Here is a 19,698-nt window from a genome sequence, read left to right as displayed (position 1 = left end):
TACCACAGAAAGAGTGTCGTCATGGTAACAGCAGGTACGGTCTAGTGCTCGCAAGTGTAATAATTCATCAGAGCGGGTGAAGGCAGGGTTGTCCAACGAATCCTGAGAACCCGGCCAGGACCTTCCCCAAAAACGAGCCGAAAGCTCATCAAAGTGATTAAATCTGCGATAACTGTGTCCACAGAAACAGAAGACAATAAATTAATCAAATTCACATATAAGAGTGTTTTATGTGTGTTCACTTGACCCCGTCCCTCCCTGTGTCGCTTTTAGTGGCGCTATCACAACCCATGGTTTGTTTTAACTGGCCAACAGTTTCCTGCAAACTATTTCCAATAACAAAATCAGGCTACTACAGATGAGTGTATGGGAGTGTTTGTTTAAAATGATTGAACATGTGATACCTGCTGCGTGTTTGTTCCACTTTGGCTTGCATTAGCATGGTTTTAAAACGGCGCACCGTGAGATAAGACAGAAGAGCCATGACTGCTGCAACAGCAACCAGTACACCAAAGCACACGCCCACCAAACGCGGCCGGGTCATGCGGAAGTCACAACGCTGACCCATAAACCAGTAATCCTCCCCAACAGGACACCTCCAGAAAGAGAGAGCTTGGTCATACCGGCAAGATATTTCAGCAGTTGTTTAACCCTATATAGCCTGCTGTATCAAATTTGATATGCAAACTTTTAAAGCTCCTAAATTACCAACAAGACAAAAACTTTCCTGTTGTACACAATCTACTACATGCCTTCTGTCTGATTTACACTTTTTTTAGCAAGTAATAGGCCTTGGCTTTTAGTATAACCATCTTTCTTCATGTCGTGGTACACGTGTCTTTTTTACTGTGAAATCTTTATGATTTTAATGAAGTAAACAACACCTTCTTATATTGTTAGTAATATTTCATGATGAACACTTACTGGACTGATGCAACTTAGGTTTACTTGATTATCCACACATCATGTTTTAGAAAAACAATGCTAAAATGTATTTTTCAAATATGATATTTTTCTCATCAGGCTTTTGAGGAACATTCATTTGTACATTTCTCAATCGTCACTGTATTGCACTGCATTATATGTTTTGCTCCCTACAATTTAAAAATATTACAATTTCAGCAACTGCACCATATTGCATTTTTTTCTGACTATTATTTAATATTTCAGGCTTTACAGGGCTAATCAGTCCTCCTGGAAACTCTATGGTTTCTTTTTGTATAAATAAGCAGGTCTTGACCAGAATACATTGCAATTAGGACCAGGTTTTATGCAGCAAGTCAGAAATCTGCTATGTTAAACTACCCTGCTTTGTAACTGTACATGTAACTTACTGACAAATAGGCTGTTGCCCGAAGCGATGGACACAGATTCCCTGATGTTTACAGTATTCAGAGTGGCACACAGATGTACAGGTGGCATTGCCCTTTGAAGAAACACACTGGAACCCAGACAGACATTCAAACAGCCATTCACAAACATCTGTCTGCAAACCTGAGAGGGAAACAAAGAAAACATATTAGGGTATGATAGGTGGTCTGATTGGTTCAGATAGAAATAAATGCGAAACATATCTAAGAAAGATGTAACTGGTTAAGATCTTGTTCAACACTCACCTCCCACAGTAATATTCTTCACTCTAACTCCACCCACAAATATTCCTTTCTTTGGCAGTGGGTTTAACCCCGCCTGCTGTAACAGAGACTCCACCCTTCCCAGCCAGGACAGCGCTTCCACTGTTCGGAACTGGACTACTGTTTGCAGAACTGGACCACTTATGAAAACAACCATCACAAAATCAACGACTTTTTTAAGGAAATTAATACTTTTATTCAACAATGACACATTAAATTGATCAAAAGTAATGGTAAAGACATTTAAATTTGTTACAAAAGATTTCTATGTAAACAAAACAAAACACACATTTAACACATAATCCATTTAGATATTAGATCAGGTTTTCAGGTAGATTTTAGATCAGGTTTTCAAAATCTTCTTGTCTGCTGAACCACTGCGATCTAAATTATATACTTGAAGTACTCCCTTAGATTTGAAACCTAAAATGTGTAATGTTTTGATTGTTGAATTTTTTTTATTATTATTTATATTTAATAGTATTATAATATATTTTATATAATAATACTATAATTATATGTTCTGTTTTAAAAGAAGATGTTTTATTTTTACTTTAATTTTGCTTTAACATTTCATTGGAATCACAATCTCACAAACTCTCTGCAGTTTAAACAATTAGTAAGAACACGATTACACATAAAAGAAACATTCATTCATATGCATCAACAAATTCTTCCCAAGTACTGACTGAATGATGAATTTCATCAATAATTACAGCAATGTCTAGACTCTTAGCTAACCCACAGTGACTTCAACGCATATATCGAAAAAGATCAATTACAAATATATATATGTCAGTAAAGTGTTTTACCTGTGCCAGGTCACATGTTGATTCTGAAATCCAGAAAGGATCTGCAGGAATGTCTCCACCTGCAGGCGTGGATGGTTATTTACATCATTGCAATGGCAATCATATGACCATCAACCATCAGCTGACATGACATTCACTATACACTAACATTCAAAAACATTTTTTTTTTTTAAATGTATCAACCACAGACTGAATAGTAGTGTATATAAAGTAATTCAAATGGTTTTACCTCATGCAACCTCATACTAGGGGCATAATCTCTTTCCAGGACGATTTGTAAGAGTACTTGAAATGTTTTCTCTGAAAAACAGAAGAACCGATACTTTTCAGGAAATAAACAAGATTAATGTTTACTGAGAAATGTGGAAAAGGGATAAATTATAGGTCTCAAAGAAGCAAATGTGACAGATTTGTACACTCTTATAAATAAAGGTGCTTCACGATGCCATAGAAGAACCTTTTTGTCTAAATGGTTCCAGAAAGAACCTTTAACATCTGAAGAACCTTTCTGTTTCACAAAAGGTTCTTTGTGGCGAAAGAAGGTTCTTCAGATTATAAAAAGGTAAGAAAGAGATGGTTCTTTAAAGAACCTTTGACTGAATGGTTCTTCATGGAACCAAAAATGGTTCTTCTATGGCATCGCTTGAAGAACCTTTTGAAGTACCTTTATTTTCAAGAGTGTATCTCACCCTTGATGATTGCTGGCTGGTCCTTCACTATAAAATAATGCCGTCCATGTGGCCACTTCCTGTCAAAACTGGATGCGGTAGAATGGATCCAAGATGTCTGAGTGACTGCTTGTGTAGATACTGTGTGTGCTTTTGTTTGGATAAGATAAGAGCTTGTGGTCATATGTTGGGGAGGTCTGACAGTGCTGGGCTTATGCACTGGAAAGTTTGTCTGGACCTGGAACAAAGTCGTTTCTGTGGACGTGGCATGTGGATTAATCTGCGGGGTAGTTATTGAGGGTGGATGAACCGCAGAGGTCTGACTGCTTTCCCAATGTGGAGTGGTCATACTAATAGATGTGCTGGTTCGAATGCCACGATCAGCTGTACTGGCCTGTGAGATGTAAGGAGTTGTGATGTCAGATGAAGTCCTCAATGTGACAGTAGTGTGGGCAGTAAAGCCATTAGTGATTTCTGTTGATCCAGTATGAATGTCATTAAAAGGAGATAAGTCAATAGTCATCTTTGAACTTGTCGCACTAGTCTGAGTAGGACTCAGATGACTTCTACCCTCTGTTTGACCACTACTCATCTCATTGATATCACTTACATCGGAAAATCCTACATTGCTCTGCGTGTTTTCAGAAGATGGAGGTGAATACTGGGGTGTAGATGGGTATATAGGGAATTCAGTATGCATACTTGATTTTGTGTTGGTATTCTGGACTTGGGATGGGGACACACCAGGTTCCTCTAAATCAGTGTGGTTCTCAAATCTCACTGTAGTGCTATCTTCCACCATGAGGTCAGAAGTCACATTAAGACTAATCTGAGGACTCGACAAAGAGATTGATGGCGAGCTGGTGATGGGGATTTCTTGTTTGCCTCTTACTGTAGATGGTAAATACGAGGTGCATGCATGACCGAGGCAATCACTTTCAGATGGTAGCAGACCCATGTCCCCTTCTGGTGTACTAGGACTCTTAGTAGGGGTCAGGTCTGGAGGGATGGTAGTTGGCAAGGTGGTGAAGGCACTGATTTTTTTATTGTTGTCTGAAGTCCAGTAAGAGCTTGACGAAGATGCAGAGCTGATTTCTTGGGTGCTTGTATCGTGCTGACTTTGGATGGTGTGTGAAATGTGGGTGGTTGATGTTTCCAAAGAAGTTAAAGTTGGAGTTGCAAGTGTGTTCCGTGAAGTGCGCATGAACTCGTCTGAAGTTGTTGGCTCATTCTCACTGGTAACATTTATTGGTGGCTCACTTGGAGACATGGAGTAACCTGAGTATTCAGCTGTGTCGCTTTCAGAAAAAGCTAATGTGTTGGTTTGATTAACATCTAGAAACTTTGATACTGTAGCAGGTGTACTAGTAGTGAGTACTGAATCATCATAGATTGTTTGATTAGTAATGTTTTGATCTGGATTAGTTGACCTTGGAGAGCGATCTGTCCTGTCCATCTCTGATGATATAGGTTGGTTGTCATCTGAGATTGTGTTTGAACTCCAAAAAATTGAATCAAATTGACTCGTCCCAGTGTTCTCTGATATTGTAAACAAATCTTTATTTGGGACCGTCACTGTGGTTGCTTTAGCCTTGTAAGAACTGTCACTAAGGAAGTCTTTATGTTTAGAAGTTTCGTTGAATGGCTGAATATAATGTGGACTTACTGTCATAAAGCTGGAAGTCGGAAACATTGAAATTGGATCACCTCTTTGACTTGTTTTGGAGTGAATTTTGTGCAATGCATGTGCATGTGTGTGCATGTGCTGTGAACTTCCTCTATGTAATTCAGTGTGTGCAACATCATTTGTGGCTAAAAGTGCACTTGTTGTAGCCACATCAGTTGCCTGTCGGGGTGTAGTTTGTACAGACAGCAGTGGTAATTGGATTTCAGTGGATGACTGAGCAAAAGAAGGTTCAGTGGACAATATTGCGAGCGTGTTCACGTATGTGTCAAGGGCAAAGCTGGTTTGTGTATCAGAATAAGAATGTATGCCAGTGAGTGGAAAGTCGGAGATCCAGGCTCCAGCCGTTTCCTTTCCATTGTTGGTGATTTCCTGCGGAAAGAGGGGTTTGCGCTTATCGTCCAGGTCAGACACACCTCCGCCCTGCTGTATAGTCTCACCCCTGAGAGAGTGTGTTTTAGGGGTTGCATTGCTGCTCACTGCAATGTCAGAGATGTTGGTTACATTGTTTGAGCCATTCGGAGAGGGAGACACTGGGTCAGCATCAGAGTGGGTGTAAGGAATCAAAGCAAGAGTGTGATTGTCCTCTGACGTGTTCCATTCTGAGAAAAACACACACGCAAAGATGAATGGAAACAGGAATTATGAAATTATTCAAGACACAAGATTCCAACACTACGGGAAATAAACAAACATACAACAACCTTCTCACTGGGTATTGTTCATACTTTTAACATACACTACTGATCAAAATTTTGAGGTCAGTAAGATTTTTTTAAATGTTTTTGAAAGAATTCTCTTATGGTAACCAAGGCTATTTTTAAAATCCAGTAAAACAGTAAAATTGTGAAAAAAAATTTGCAATTTAAAATAACTCTTTTCTATTTTGGTTTATTTTAAAATATAATTTATTTCTGTGATGGCAAAGCTGAATTTTCAGTAGACATTACTCTAGTCTTCAGTGTCACAAGATTCTTCAGAAATCATTCTATGTTGATTTGTACATGTAGTACTGTCTGTGGTATTGGAATTATACATGTCCAAAGATGGTATTAAGATGGGACCATGTCTAAAAACTTGGTCTTGTTTTAAGTGACTTACTCAGATGTAATGTGGCAAAGGTTTCATCAGTCCTTCTCAAGCTCCATTCAATGATGGTTCTCCCAGTGCCAGAGAATAGCGCCCGCTCCTCTCTTTCATAGGTCAGTGTATTCCCATTCCCAAATTTAATTCCAATATGAGCACCTTCCCCAACAGAAATTACCTCTATCCAAACAGTCTGATTTTCATGTGCATCAATAATCCATGTGCAGGTAACGTCCAACAGTTTTTCTGTGCTGTCGCTGGTAATTCTGTTAAATAAAAGGCTGTTTGGGTGTAAAGAGTACTGAATTGAGCCTGTCCTCTCTCCAAGAATTTTCCCTCCACAGCTTTGCCTCAAGTTCAACAGTGTGTTTCCTACAGACAAACATCATCACCATCACCTTCAATATATTAAGAATCATTACATATTTTTAGTTACGTCATGAATTTCAGTACCATGGTATATTTTGAATTACTTTTGTACTTTAACAGTATGTTTTGTGTGTAAATTCTGTGGTGCATAATTCAGTACCATGTTATAATTAGGCCCACTACGGTACATTTTAAGGTTACCGTGATCATTTTTTAATAAGGATAAGATTAATCACAATATAACTCTTTAAAAACTACATAAATTACATTTTTTCTAAATAATCTAGAGTGGCTAATCGACACATTTTAAACAAGGTTTATACTGTGTTTAGCATGTCAATATCTCTTCGTATATGAATGAAATGGACGTCTTACCTGGAGAGAAAATAAATAAGAAAAGATACACAAAACGACGCATTTTGCGAGCCAAAACATTCCAGGAAGGTATCCGTTCTCACAGTTAATTCCATAAAGATTATTTAACAACCCTAAAATATGATGTAGACAATACTTAAACTAGTCAAATGTATCTTATCAGTTTTCTTTCTGTTTTTAAGACCTTTATAGAAGAGTTAAGCTCATCCTTCAGTCCTCCGCAGAAACCTTGTGGAACCGACCGCAGCTCACTTTATGAGTTTCGCACGAGCATGTGCGTTTCTGTGAGCGCGCGAGCTCGCCTACGGGCTGTAGAAAACAGGACACTGTGCAGACATATGATTACGATTAGGCATCTTTTTAAGAGGGAAAATGGGACGGAAGCGGTTAAAAGTTAAGGGAACAGAGGAGATTCCAAGATTAGGTTAATAACCCAGGTTGTGTGTGTTTGTGTGAGAGAAAACAGAGAGAGTGTTTGTTTGCGCTCCCCTGACGAGCTTGTGCTGTCAATTCAAACTAGAAAATAGATTAACTACATATATAAGGTCATTCAGAGATCGTTGGCACAGTGTCTGTGTCTCAAAATCAAGACTTTTCAGACAACACTTGGAGACTGAATGCACCTAAACCAAGGAATAGCCTACCACAGTATTACCTCAATACTTTTGTGTGAGGGTATGTTAAATAGCTCAGATTTGTAGACACACAGTCCTTCAAGGTCAAACCAGTTTCTCCTTTGGAGCCGTATTTGTCAAGCTAAGTACAAACTAAAAAGTTATTCTGAGATTAAATAAAACTCAAACATTTGCCTAATTTAAATTTCATCATTTCATTTCAAATTAAGTTCTTAAACCGCATAAACATATTTCATTACACCAAATACACAAAATAATGTTCTTTTTAGCATCATCATATGACCCCTTTAAAACTTTGCCTAACCTTTTCCTAATGCACAGAAATCCTGACATTCACAAACACAAAAAAAAGGAGGAAATGCCTGGAGCGTCCCTCCCTAGCTTCTCATCATCACAGCAAGAGGTACGTTGCAGAAGTCCACTGACATACTAACACACACATAAACACAGAGGGAGGGCAAAGGATTTATTACACCTGAAAAGGAAACATGGGCTTATTTAAGTCCATAATATAGGAGTGTCTTTTAAATTTAAGCCCTTTTGAACTTAACATCAACCAAAGTTCTTCTCTTGCACACCAAGCTTTTTAAATTTAAACCCCAAGTTTGAATAAACCATGCATGCTTTTATAAAAATGACATATTGCTTATTTAAAGTCTAATTAAGGATGAACGATATATCATAAATCATCTAATAGTTTTGCTGGAATCCTAAATTGTGTTATACATTAGTTCTCACTGAAATCACGTTCTCTGCATTTTGCTTTACAGGCAGATTATTTGACTGTGTAATATTTAATGTTTTAAATATTCTGAAGGAAATACAGACAGTTCTTTTATGCTGAGGAGCCGATCCTGAAATACAGACTTTAGAAATGGCATTAAAGGAATCCATATGCAAATATGAACAAAAATGTCAAAGTATCACTATTTTAAACCCACACTGCAATAAATGTCAACAGCTTAATGTTATTTGGTGTTAGTTAAAGGTTATAGTGGAATTTTGTATTAGTTTTATTAGCATTAACTTCAGGGTGTCAAGATTAAGTACTGCTTCCTAATATAACCTGTTTAAACTGTCTTGGCTCAAACTCTGGAAAAGTCTTCGGGTAAATATTAGACTTGGAAAGAATTTCCAGTAGGCGGTGCTATAACAAACCAAATACAGCCAATCTGAAATATAAATGTGAAATCGTTAAGTTTCTTGTTTTATACATTACTATTCAACATTTTGGTAAGATTTTTTAATTCATGTTTCTTTTATTCAGAAAGGACATATTACATTGATCAAAAGTGACAGACATTTATAACATAAAATATTTTTATTTCAAATTCTGTTATTTTAAACTCTCTATTCATCTAAAAATCCTGAAAAAATTTACCACAAAAATATTAAGCATAGAACAGTTTTCAACATTGATAATAATAAATGTTTCTTGAGCACAAAATATTAGAATGTTAGCATATTAGAATGAAGGATCTTGTGATCTTGGAACTAAGTGACATGTTGGTGTTATATCTTTCACTTGGATGTTATAAGTTGCACTGAGTTAATACAGCTGGATAAAACAAAAACTGTGTCCGTCTTCATTTCAGGCTGCAAAGCAACAAAATTTGATTATTTTAAAGGGGGGTGGGATTCTTTTCTATACCCACATAACAGAAAACAAAGAAACTGTCAAAAAAACAAACCCTTGGATCTATTGATGAACAGACTGATCACATTGGCACAGGTTCATAACATAGATCTGAAGACATAAATAAGGTCCTTTAAACTGATTTAAAGTCTTTATTTTCTAGAAATCATATGACATTCACATTATTTGCACACTCTCATTGTTTGAAAGAGGAGCTTGTGAATGTATCTAGCAGAGAATGCTGCAGACCAACACAATTATGAACACTGATTTAAACATGCATCTAAATACAAAAAGAATAAAGAAGAACAGCAGAAACATAAACAATTTGTGACAAAAGCTCCATGGTCTTTGTCATTTGATGGGATTATCTTTATCTGGACGAAAAAGAACAAACAAGCATCCATAAGTGTAAGGTTCACCTGAAGTGACACAAATTGTCAGAAGATCTAGTAATTAAACTCACAATGATTATTTATGCTCATTCATAAACATCCTTCTTGTCTGCGATGTACTGAACAATCTCTTGTGGTGTCATCAACTTCTCTGCTTCAGCATCAGGGATTTCAAAACCTGTACGTGAAAGCAAACACTTTATCAACTGGGTACTAGATATATACATCCATAACCAAGTATAAAAAGTCCTTATACACCAGAAAAAAACAATGCATACATTCAAATAATACATCAATATAAAGCAAAGGTCATAATGGGAGAAACATTATGCTTGAAATTAGAATATAAACTATTGTAAATGCAATTACATACCAAATTCATCTTCCATGGCCATGATGATCTCCACCTGGTCTAAACTGTCCAATCCCAAATCCTTCATGAAGTGAGATGTAGCCTGAAGCTAATAAGTAAAATACTTTTAAAATATCATCAAACACACTTAATATGCTGTATGCAATATATTTGAAGATAATTTGAAATATTTCAGTCAAACATGTCTATCTGATCAAACCGATGGAGTATTTACCTTCTCAAGGTTGATCTTGTCATAGAGCTTCAAGACGTAGAGGACACGGTCATGAATAGTCTCTAGGGTTAATGGGGGCAAGTCACCATACTGCCTCCATTGCAAGACCTGAAATGAGCTGCTGGAGATCTACAAAAGAAAACAAAACATCCTAGAAAATACATTTTACAAAGATTATTTAAGACAGACAACTGGAGCAGTATTATTTTAGTATTAGTTGTTTTGTTTTGAATTGTTATTTCTATTTAGCTTTAATTTGATTCAGTTTTAGTAATGTTAGTACTTCAGCTTAAAACTCACCTATTTCACTTAGTTGCCAAGGCAAAATTTTTTAAAAGAAAAATTATTATTTTAAGTTTTTCATTTAATATTTATATTTCCAATTTCAGTTAACAAAAACAATTCTAAGTTTTAGTTAACAATAACAACACTGAACTGGAGGTTCAGTTCAATAATAGCCGATGATACATGAGTATTATGATGAGGTAATAAGTAACTCTTATATTTGTTAAATGTCATAGAATGTATATGTGAAAGAAAGAAAGATGCAGCAAACATACTATACACACACAGTACACAGAATATATAGACAGCTAACAATACATAAACTTTTAAACGATTATAAAGGTATACATACAATCTTGCAATGCATACATGTATATAAACCATTGCAATATAAAACCCAGAACTGGTTACTGCAAAAGAGATAATTAAAAAACAAAACATATTACAGACCAGTCTCTATTCAGCCACATAATAACATTTGAAGTTAAATTAGAAACATTATCCTTAATGGTAGATGCAGCTCGTTTGGTTCAAACTTATTTTCTGGCTGCATATAGTTAATACACTGAAATGAGGCTGAAGTAATTCTAACTAAAGGCACGGGTAGGTCATTGGATGTCATGAGTCCATAACTAACACACACCTGCGCCAGCGGAGATTTGTGTCCATTAGTCAGATATGAAAATGTTCGGTCATGGGTGAGCGGAGCTGCTGTTAACGTCGCGGTAGTATTGATACGATTAAAATATACAGAACGGTGGTTCAGTGATCGGACACACCGGGCAATGATGCGCGCCGCCATGTTTCTCAATCCGCTCCCACAATGCACGAGACTGCCACTGCGCATGCGCGACACACTGAATCCAAAATTAGTTCTCGAATTGATACTTTTTTTTTTTTTTAATCTATGAATGTAACTTAAGTAAATGTTTAACTTTAATATCAATAAATAAACTACATTTAATGTTAGTACATATTACCACAATAAAAGAAAATCAATCGTCAACTATAAAAGCGAAGTTGTCATTTTTTCCTCTTTATTAATGCGGTATGTTGTGTGTATTATACACACGCACGCACGCACACATCTCACATCCATCATATAAACGTGACTATGAATGCTTCGTTACATATTAGTAGGGGACAAAAAAATTATCGTTTGACATTTTCTCAGCTAAAAACTTTAATCTCAGCATTAAAGACATTAAAAGTGTTTAAGTCAATTCACAGATTTTTTTTTTGTAAAATATATTTTACATATCACATCCAAATACAAATATTTCCCTGGCCATGCTTATATTAACTGTATTCAACAAACACCCTGTGTAACATTTTGAATGTTTATTAACAATGGCATTAATTAACACATTTTTATTTTATTAACAAGTAATAAAAGTGATTAGAGATGTATGGTCTGTTTATGTAGATTTATATGAAACACACTAACATCCCCATTCAGATATCCAGTCAGCAGCGTGTCTGGTCCTGCCCAGCGGGCTAGTCGACACAACTCAGTCAGCACACCGACAACTTTAGCCATGCACACTTCCTCCGAGATCCCAAACAGCAAGATGACCAGACTGGAAAACACCAACAAGCCCAGAGCCCAAGACATCACCATCTTTTAACCTAGATAAAGAGACAAATATGTACTGATTTGATTTTACTGCTAACATTTAGGGCTGGGCGATATGGGCAAAAATTCATATCTCGGTATTTTTTGACCGGTTTGCGATATACGGTATATATCTCTGTGTTTTCGTTTTTGTATTTGTATTTTCAAAATCTGTATTTAATATATATATTTTCACTTACCGCCCAATGTTGTCCAACAAAACAATACATATTAAAGGCTATGAAAACAAATAAAGTGAATATAACCATGCAAGCCTTTATATTATGTGCAAAAAATGGTTAAATCACATTTCATTCTAACATTGTAGCATTGCAATCTAAAAACAAAAATAAGGCTTTTAAAGCGGTTAAATTCACTAAACTAAAACTGAAAATAAATGAGAAAATTAATAAATAAATGTTAGGTTATTTTGATTACCCCATTACAGTCACTTTACAGTCAGTGCTATCATAGACTTATTTGTAGGTTTAAAATTCTACATGTCACATTTATTGTCCAACTACAAATATTTCAGCGAAATGTATATTTTAGTCAGAATTATTGCGCTCCTTTTTAATTGAGCTCTGTCTGTTTGGCGCGCATGCGCGCGCAGCGCTCATTCTAAATCAAGTCTGTCTGTGAAGTTTAGTGGAGAATCCCAAAGCAGAAGGCTCATGCACTTCCGACAGCAATACCAACGGTATTGCCTCATATCGAATCGCTTATAAATAAAATATCGATATATCGTACTAACTCGATATACCGCCCAGCCCTACTAACATTGTGTTGTTCTTACATAAGAACATTTATTGCTTCTAGTCTTATTGCTGTTTGTCTTGATCGGGATAGTTGATAGAGGTGATGTGTTTGCCAGTGAGAGGATTTGTGGCAATCAGAGTAAAAACAGATGCATTACTCTCTTTATCACACACATTTCCAGCATTCTGAAGTAACACACACAGCACACCCTGCAGGAAAGAAAGCGTTTATCACTGTATTCACTGGCACATACTCATTCTTTTAACACACACTCACTGACACAAGAGCAATACACTCGCTTACTCTGTAAGAATATCCCTTCATGCAGTTTGTCATGGTTAAAGTCTTTTCCAGGTATATAGTCTGAAGCAGCTGGCCTATTTTCATGTTCCTGAAATTCACAAGCATGACCAAAGCAATAATGAATTATAAAATTAAAATACTAAGAAAACAAGATACAGTATATGTATAACTACAAATAATGTACTGAAGACACACTGACTCTAAATTCTGCTTAGTCTTTAGTACCACATCAGAAAATAATTTTTATCAAATTTAAAAGAATATTTCAGCCATGAAAATTTGCTGACAATTTACTCACACTCAGCCTCTGGCCATCAAAGGAACTGTCTGGGTAAATAAATGTTTTGGTCCTTTTTCAATGTAAAGGATAATTTTGCCTAATCATACACCCAACTGCCTTAGCTATTCTTTAAATATTAATGGTGAAAAAATGTGTGGTAAATATTGTAAAAATAATTTGTTATTGTTAACTACAACTAAAACAACTGAAAATCGTGTTCATATTCGAAAAAATATATGAAAAACTTACAAAGAAAATGCCTCAGCAATAGGCTGAAATAAAATATGTTAAGTTGAAGTATTATAAATAATACTAAAGCAAGTCTGGTCAAACCTTAAAATGGTATACATACAATAGCAAAAAAATGGTTTCTCAAACTCCTGAGGCTTTGAATAGTGACACTAGCTTGAGCATAACGACACTAAAGCAATAAATCACAATATTATCAGTTCTGTTTTGATCTATTTATAATGTCAGACTGAAGTTAGCCTTACTGGTTTGTAACTGCAGATTCTGATGGTTTTCAGAATATTCTGATGTCGCCACTGAAGAAGTCTCAGATGTGTGTGGTAAGTCAATCTGTGTAAGTCTGTTCTGCACACGTCTGAGAATGGCATCATGATGCTCTGCTCTCTAAATGAAAATCAAACAGACATTCATTAACGGGTTCAATTATATTCATTACAGGTTCCATTATTTAACAATTCAAGCACTGTTATACTGCAGAAATCAATTCAGTCTAACAGTGTTAACATCAGTTTGAACATAAATTCTCGCATAACCACAAATACAGCATGTTTTTACCTGCAGTCTCTGTGCTGTCCTCTCATACTCTCGCTTCAGGTGCTCCAGTCGTCTTCTCAGCTAAAACATTAAATGGAAGACAAATGAAATAATGTTTTTATGACTGTCATGTTAAGTAAAAACATGAAATAAAACACTAAAAACATTAATACATGTTAATCGTGAATATACTAATATTATACGGTACCTTCAAAAAAGTACTATTGTGGTACATTGAGGATATCAGATGTTCATACCATAGCATTACACCGTTTGCCATAAAGTACCATAGTATTTACACAGCACTCCAAGGTATTTCAAAGAATATCATGGTACATGACCAAAACAACATAGTATGACCATGGCAGTTATTAGTTAGTTTTCTGGACAATACAAATAAACTTTTTATTTTAAATGGTGCTTCCACAAATATATAAACATACTGAACTTACTGTCTCTTTATCTTCATAAGGGAGAATCTCCTCTGACGTCCTATTAACTAATATGTTGATATGTTATTTCTGTGTTTGCTGATAAGACGCGAGTGCTTGCACATCAAAGTATCAATCTGACATATGAAAACATGAGAATCACAACCAGTTGTAAACAATCACACAAACATCTAACCGATATGCAGGTTATGTTTCTAACCTGACGAGACTTCCGGAATATTTTGCCACACTCAACCTTCCCGCGAGTCCTGACTGCAGACAAAACCAATCGATAACAGATAACATTCTCTGACCTTCAGATTAGCGTTACTCGATTATGCTACTGCCACTGGACAATAAATTGTCCATTATAACAACAGACATATAATCTATCATATTTTAATATCATATTTCTATCCAGATTAAAGGATCTTCAGTAGAGTAGGATTTAGATTTAGATAGACATGTTCATTATCCGTCTCATCGGACTCTTTAGTAATGTCTGTTAAGCGTTTTTCCTCAGTATTTAGTGAAGGAAGCAGCAGATTTGTGGTTTATGCGGTCTGATTTAACAGTTGTCATCTCTATCTCGCAGCTGTAACATTAAAAGCAGTACGGTAGATTAAATATTAGCTAAAGTAGTCTGTTTGATTTAGGGAATGGTGCTTCATAAATCCTTTTTTTCCTCGAAGTAGTCAGTTGGCTTAAATAAAAACCACGTGTAAGTTAGTAGACTACCCTAAAAGTGGCAAATAATGGCAGGTTTTATCGAAGTTTATGCACATGACAATTGTGTCACGTGCAAGCAACTTATTATTTATTATTACTTTATTATCAGAATTAGCTTTATTCGCCAAGTGTGTGCAAACACACACGGAATTTGATGTGGGGTTTTTTAGGAGCTCTTGGTACATACACACATAGACAGACAGACATGACATGAGAACAGAAAGAACAATTAAATAAGTAAGGCTAAAGAAAATAATAATAATGTGGTAAAATCTGGAACAGAATATTTATGTACAGATTTGTGCATTATTTACTGTAAAGTTGTATAAATAAAAATATGCATATGTATTTACATAATACTTGAAAGTCAGGCAATTGTTGGAAGTGGAGAAATTAATTACAGAAAACAGGTAATCATTTCTGTGTTAGCTGTTTAAGATGGAGATGGCATGGAGGGAAAAAAACTGTTTTTATGCCAAGATGTTCTAGTGCACAGAGATCTGTAATGTCTACCAGAGGGGAGAAATGCAAACAGGTTGTGGCCGGGGTGAGAGGGGTCTGTGATAATGTTACCTGCCCATTTCTTCACTCTGGAGTTGTACAAGTCCTGAAGGTTGGGCAGGTGTACACCAATTATCCTTTCAGCTGTCTTGACACTCCGTTGCAGTCTTCTTATATCCATTTTGCTGGCTGACCCAAACCAGACAGTTATAGAAGTGCACAGAACTGACTCAGTAACAGCTGAGTAAAACTGTGTCATCTGTGCCTGTGGCAGGTTGAACTTTTTCAGCTGGCGAAGGAAGTACAACCTCTGCTGGGCCTTTTTCACAATAGAGTCAATGTGTTTGTCCCACGTCAGGTCCTGAGAGATGGTGGTGCCCAGGAACCTGAATGACTCTACTGCAGCCACAGTGCTGTCCATGATAGTGAGTGGGGTTTCTCCTGAAGTCCACTATCATCTCCAAAGTTTTGAACGTGTTCAGCTCCAGGTTGTTGTGAATGCACCAGACAGACAGTTGCTCAACCTCTTGTCTGTAAGCAGACTTGTCACCGTCCTGGATGAACAAATTATTATTCATTTCCTTAAACTATCCAATCAACCAGAAAGTAATAGTTCAAAAATTGCTGAAAATGTACTCACCCTCAGGCCATACAAAATGTAGTTAGTTTCTTTATTGGAGAAGTGTAGTACATCACTTGTTCACCAATGGATCCTCTGCAGTGAATGGGTGCTGTCAGAATGAGAGTCCAAACAGCTGATAAAAACATCACAATAATCCACACGACTCCAGTCCATCAATTAATGACTTGTTTAGCAAAAAGCTGTGTGTTTGTAAAAACCAAATCCATAATTAAGATGTTTTTAACTTCAAACTGTTGCTTCTAGCTAAAATATGTCCCCAATATCCATAATATTGCTTTCTCCAAATAAAGAGTTGTCTAGTCTGAATCAGGAGAGAAATATGCACAGGTCAAGCTGTTTACAAGCAAAAACAGTTCAAAACATTATAAACAACTATGTTTGTGAATTTTGATGTGAGAGGACAACATTGAAGACTTTGTCACTGCAGGAAGTGTTATTATGATTCATGGACTGGTATTTTGCCGAGAAGCCATGGTTTAAAGTTAAAAGGCCTCGATGGATTATTGTAATGTTTTTATCAGCCGTTTGGACTCTCATTTCCATTCACTGTGTAGGATCCATTTGTGAGCAAGTGATGCAAAGCTACATTTCTCCATATGTTATGATGAAGAAACAAACTCATCTACATCTTGGATTACAAAAGGGTGCGCAAACTTTTGGCAAATTTTCGTTTTTGGGTGAACTATTCCTTTAAGAATTTGAATCGGAAGGCACATAGGTGGAATTAATGATTTTCAAATTTTCTGAAGATAATGTGAGTGGTCCTCCTCATCTGTCTCATTTCAGTGGCGCACTGGTGCAACCTCCTCACCACCAATCCTAAACAAGACACCCTCAAGGACAAAACACCTTATTTGTTACTCCAGAAAAGTAAAAGCACATGTCTCCTAATAATCTGCTTGATTTGAAATTGTCTTTAGTGTTCGTGTCAGATAGGACATTTATTCTCTGCAAGCATGGACAGCAAAGGTCCATTCAAGACAGTGGGTCTCCTACGTCACGGTTCCTTGGAGGTGATAGTGTTGTCATAATGTGTCTTCCTGTGGAGTGAAGTGGATGTCTCCCTAAAATGCTAATCCTGGGGATTTACACAGAAATGGTCAGCTCTATGCTCTCTGATATTTCCTGCCTGATGTAAAAAATAATAATAATAAAAAAAGTCACATGCACCCGAGTTCTACGCTGCAACAGAACAGGCTTGAAGTTTCTCTAATAAAAATAATCATACTAATATAAATATATACTAATATAATACTCATACACTACATTAAATAGACTAATATACTAGACAAATGTGCAGAAATGGCAGAACTGAAAGCCAAATTAATCACCCTCTCATGTTACTCGCAGATAGATTGGCAGTTGCAACAGATCAAGGGAAATGGACAGATAAAGTCACATTGACCGCATTTAGCCCTCAGATATGCGTAAACACAGTGTTTGGGTGGAAAATGTCGGTCCTCTGAGGTTACAGTGTGTTTTGCATGCCTACCGTCTGATACCATGATTTTAATATGCAATGAATTGAAAATCATCTCTGATGAAACTAAATATGTCTGACCTCAGGATGGTGTTTCTGACATGACAATTAGGCTATAGCCTTGCTTAACCAATCAAATAATGCTCTTTTGAACCGTGTACATATTTTATTTCAATAAGTATTCAACAGTTAACAGCATGATGAAACATGATGACTAATTAAGCTAATTAAACTGGTAATTTATGAAAGTCTTAGAAAGGTCAGCCAATGCATCAAGATCAAGATGATTAAATACTAGACATCAAATAGCTTGTTCACACATTAGTTCAATAATTAACCTTGCTGATAGATAGGCTTACTTATCCAGGGCAGAGTGAAAAAAAAAACTTTTCTATAGTTTGCCAAACCACACCTACAAGAAGTCAGGCTTTCTCATCCTGTTTGGAGTAGCCTATAGCACATTATTTAGAATAGCATACTAGCACACTATACCAGGCTACTGCATCTCACAAATTCAAAAATGTCTATTAAAAACATATTTGAAACAACAAAGTAGACAGCGATAAACTTTTCACAATAGCATTCATTATTGTGACACAATAGGGGACAATTATGGGGACGTTGGAATTGTCTCACACTGTTTTGTATTTTCAAATAAATAAATTATGATACAAATAAATGTAAAGAGATTCAAACGTTTTAGCAAATTCACGCATGAATAGAATATGATCCACAAATGTTAGGAATTTCACAAAAATGAATTAAATTAATAAAAAATCAAATTTGGTGGAGTCAGTCGAACTTGGCCTTCCGGGGCTAGGCTCTTAATTATCACTTTATTGTATATCACAAAAAAACGCATTTGGTCATTGGTGTTTGAAACACTATCATAAAGTTTCTCGAGACTGATCATGAACCTTTTTGCGCCCCGAAAATTCCATATAACCTCTAGCTGAACTCATTGAATAATTAGTACAATGTCTTTCATATTGTGAAACTCTACAACACAGAAACCCACGCGTCGCGTCACTCGCGTTTCCATTGGCTACAGCTTGTAGGCTACGTAGGACGCATTCAGGTAATATAAGGGCATCATCCTTGCCTCTTCTTCAGTACTGGGTCTCGATGGCAAAAATCTAAAAAATCTCTTCTGCAAACTATAATTTATAAAATTAACGCTTAAGGAATATGTCTCTCTTGGTGCAGGAGCATCGGACGGTGCGCTTTGTGTTTTTGGGCGCCGCCCGGGTTGGAAAAACCACCCTGATCACCCGCTTCTTGCAAGATCGCTTCGACTCCAAATACACGCGCACGGTAGAAGAGCTTCACGCGCTCGAGTACGACACGGACGGCGCGAGAGTGCGCATTGAGATCTTGGACACGAGCGGCAGTTATTCCTTCCCAGCGATGCGCGCTCTGTGCATCCGAACCGGGGACGCGTTTGCGCTTGTATACGCCGCCGACGAGCCAGAATCCTTGGAGGAGGTGCAGCGGCTCCGTGAGGAGATTCTAGAGATGAAAGGGGAGAAATTTACGGGCATCACGGTGATAGAGAACAAAGCGGACTTGGGCAGCCGAAGTCGCCAGGCCACTGCTGAGGTGATGCGCGCTGTGGAGGAGGACTGGGGCGCGGGGTTCGTGGAGACGTCCGCACGAACTGGAGAGAACGTCACAGCTGTGTTTCGGGACTTGCTTCAACAGATGAAGTTACCGAGCCGCGTGAGCCCGGCACTACGCAGACGGACGCAGACAATGACCAGAGAACTTACAGAGACGCGGAAAAAGCCTCCGATGAAGAAGAACAACAGCTGTATCTTGTCTTGATCGACCTTCAGGGGACGATATGCAATATATCATACTGATGCTTTAGTGATCTGGATCAGTAGACTCCACATAAATGTTGGACAATTTAGAGAGAATGGTTCTGTTTATGTTTTATCATAATCATGTAAGGGATTTTTTTTTTTTATGTCTGATCTCTTTGAAAGAGAACCAAAGTATTGTTTTA

General features: G+C 36.9%; 2 protein-coding genes, 1 long non-coding RNA gene and 1 pseudogene across 6 annotated transcripts in view; 1 reads left to right on the top strand and 3 right to left on the bottom strand.

Annotated features, from left to right (window-relative positions):
- The window catches only part of LOC107702529 (uncharacterized threonine-rich GPI-anchored glycoprotein PJ4664.02-like), a 10,019-nt gene extending 3,142 nt beyond the window's left edge, over positions 1-6,877 (bottom strand). The window contains exons 1-9 of one of the 2 annotated variants that reach the window (XM_016504878.1): positions 6,629-6,877; positions 5,900-6,256; positions 3,136-5,400; positions 2,676-2,746; positions 2,447-2,505; positions 1,617-1,774; positions 1,335-1,494; positions 405-596; positions 4-172 (exon numbers count right to left, since the gene is read on the bottom strand). In XM_016504878.1, coding sequence (XP_016360364.1) covers positions 4-172; positions 405-596; positions 1,335-1,494; positions 1,617-1,774; positions 2,447-2,505; positions 2,676-2,746; positions 3,136-5,400; positions 5,900-6,256; positions 6,629-6,671 — 3,474 coding nt within the window. In that variant the 5' untranslated portion in view covers positions 6,672-6,877. The remainder of the gene's footprint in view (positions 1-3; positions 173-404; positions 597-1,334; positions 1,495-1,616; positions 1,775-2,446; positions 2,506-2,675; positions 2,747-3,135; positions 5,401-5,899; positions 6,257-6,628) is intronic. The other variant, XM_016504877.1, reaches the window with a different exon arrangement.
- Positions 6,878-8,840: 1,963 nt separating this feature from the next.
- LOC107702508 (acyl carrier protein, mitochondrial-like) lies at positions 8,841-11,034 on the bottom strand. Of its 2 annotated transcripts, none has more exons than XM_016504851.1 (5): positions 10,810-11,034; positions 9,882-10,010; positions 9,668-9,755; positions 9,366-9,472; positions 8,841-8,859 (listed from the first exon to the last, which is right to left on the bottom strand). In XM_016504851.1, exons 1-4 carry the CDS (start codon positions 11,011-11,013, stop codon positions 9,381-9,383), a joined length of 513 nt encoding a protein of 170 aa, XP_016360337.1. In that variant the 5' UTR covers positions 11,014-11,034; the 3' UTR covers positions 8,841-8,859; positions 9,366-9,380. The 2 variants fall into 2 exon arrangements, with proteins under 2 accessions (XP_016360337.1, XP_016360336.1); XM_016504850.1 differs by lacking the exon at positions 8,841-8,859 and adding an exon at positions 9,032-9,276.
- Positions 11,035-11,454: 420 nt separating this feature from the next.
- LOC107702509 (uncharacterized) lies at positions 11,455-14,604 on the bottom strand. 2 transcript variants are annotated; one of them, XR_001635771.1, is made up of 6 exons: positions 14,558-14,604; positions 14,359-14,474; positions 13,928-13,987; positions 13,618-13,756; positions 12,844-12,931; positions 11,455-11,795 (listed from the first exon to the last, which is right to left on the bottom strand). It is a non-coding gene; the product is annotated as an uncharacterized LOC107702509 (long non-coding RNA). The 2 variants fall into 2 exon arrangements; XR_001635770.1 differs by lacking the exon at positions 14,558-14,604 and having other exon boundaries at positions 14,359-14,545.
- Positions 14,605-18,819: 4,215 nt separating this feature from the next.
- LOC107702507 (GTP-binding protein Rhes pseudogene) lies at positions 18,820-19,698 on the top strand (annotated as a pseudogene).

This window comes from Sinocyclocheilus anshuiensis, unplaced genomic scaffold, assembly GCF_001515605.1.
Source record: "Sinocyclocheilus anshuiensis isolate Anshui unplaced genomic scaffold, SAMN03320099.WGS_v1.1 scaffold218, whole genome shotgun sequence".
In the NCBI taxonomy this organism is placed as follows: domain Eukaryota; kingdom Metazoa; phylum Chordata; class Actinopteri; order Cypriniformes; family Cyprinidae; genus Sinocyclocheilus; species Sinocyclocheilus anshuiensis.
Note: the sequence above shows the minus strand (reverse complement) of the source record. Positions and strands in the feature narration are given on the sequence as shown.

What these genes read in the sequence shown, in the direction of transcription:
- LOC107702508 (XM_016504851.1), bottom strand. Translation starts at nt 11,013, where the DNA reads ATGCGCAGTGGCAGTCTCGTGCATTGTGGGAGCGGATTGAGAAACATG. An exon ending in ACAAATCTCCGCTGGCGCAG is followed by an intron (nt 10,011 to 10,809) that starts GTGTGTGTTAGT and finishes TTTCTTTTGTAG; the next exon opens with ATCTCCAGCAGCTCATTTCA. An exon ending in GGCCATGGAAGATGAATTTG is followed by an intron (nt 9,473 to 9,667) that starts GTATGTAATTGC and finishes TTTCACGTACAG; the next exon opens with GTTTTGAAATCCCTGATGCT.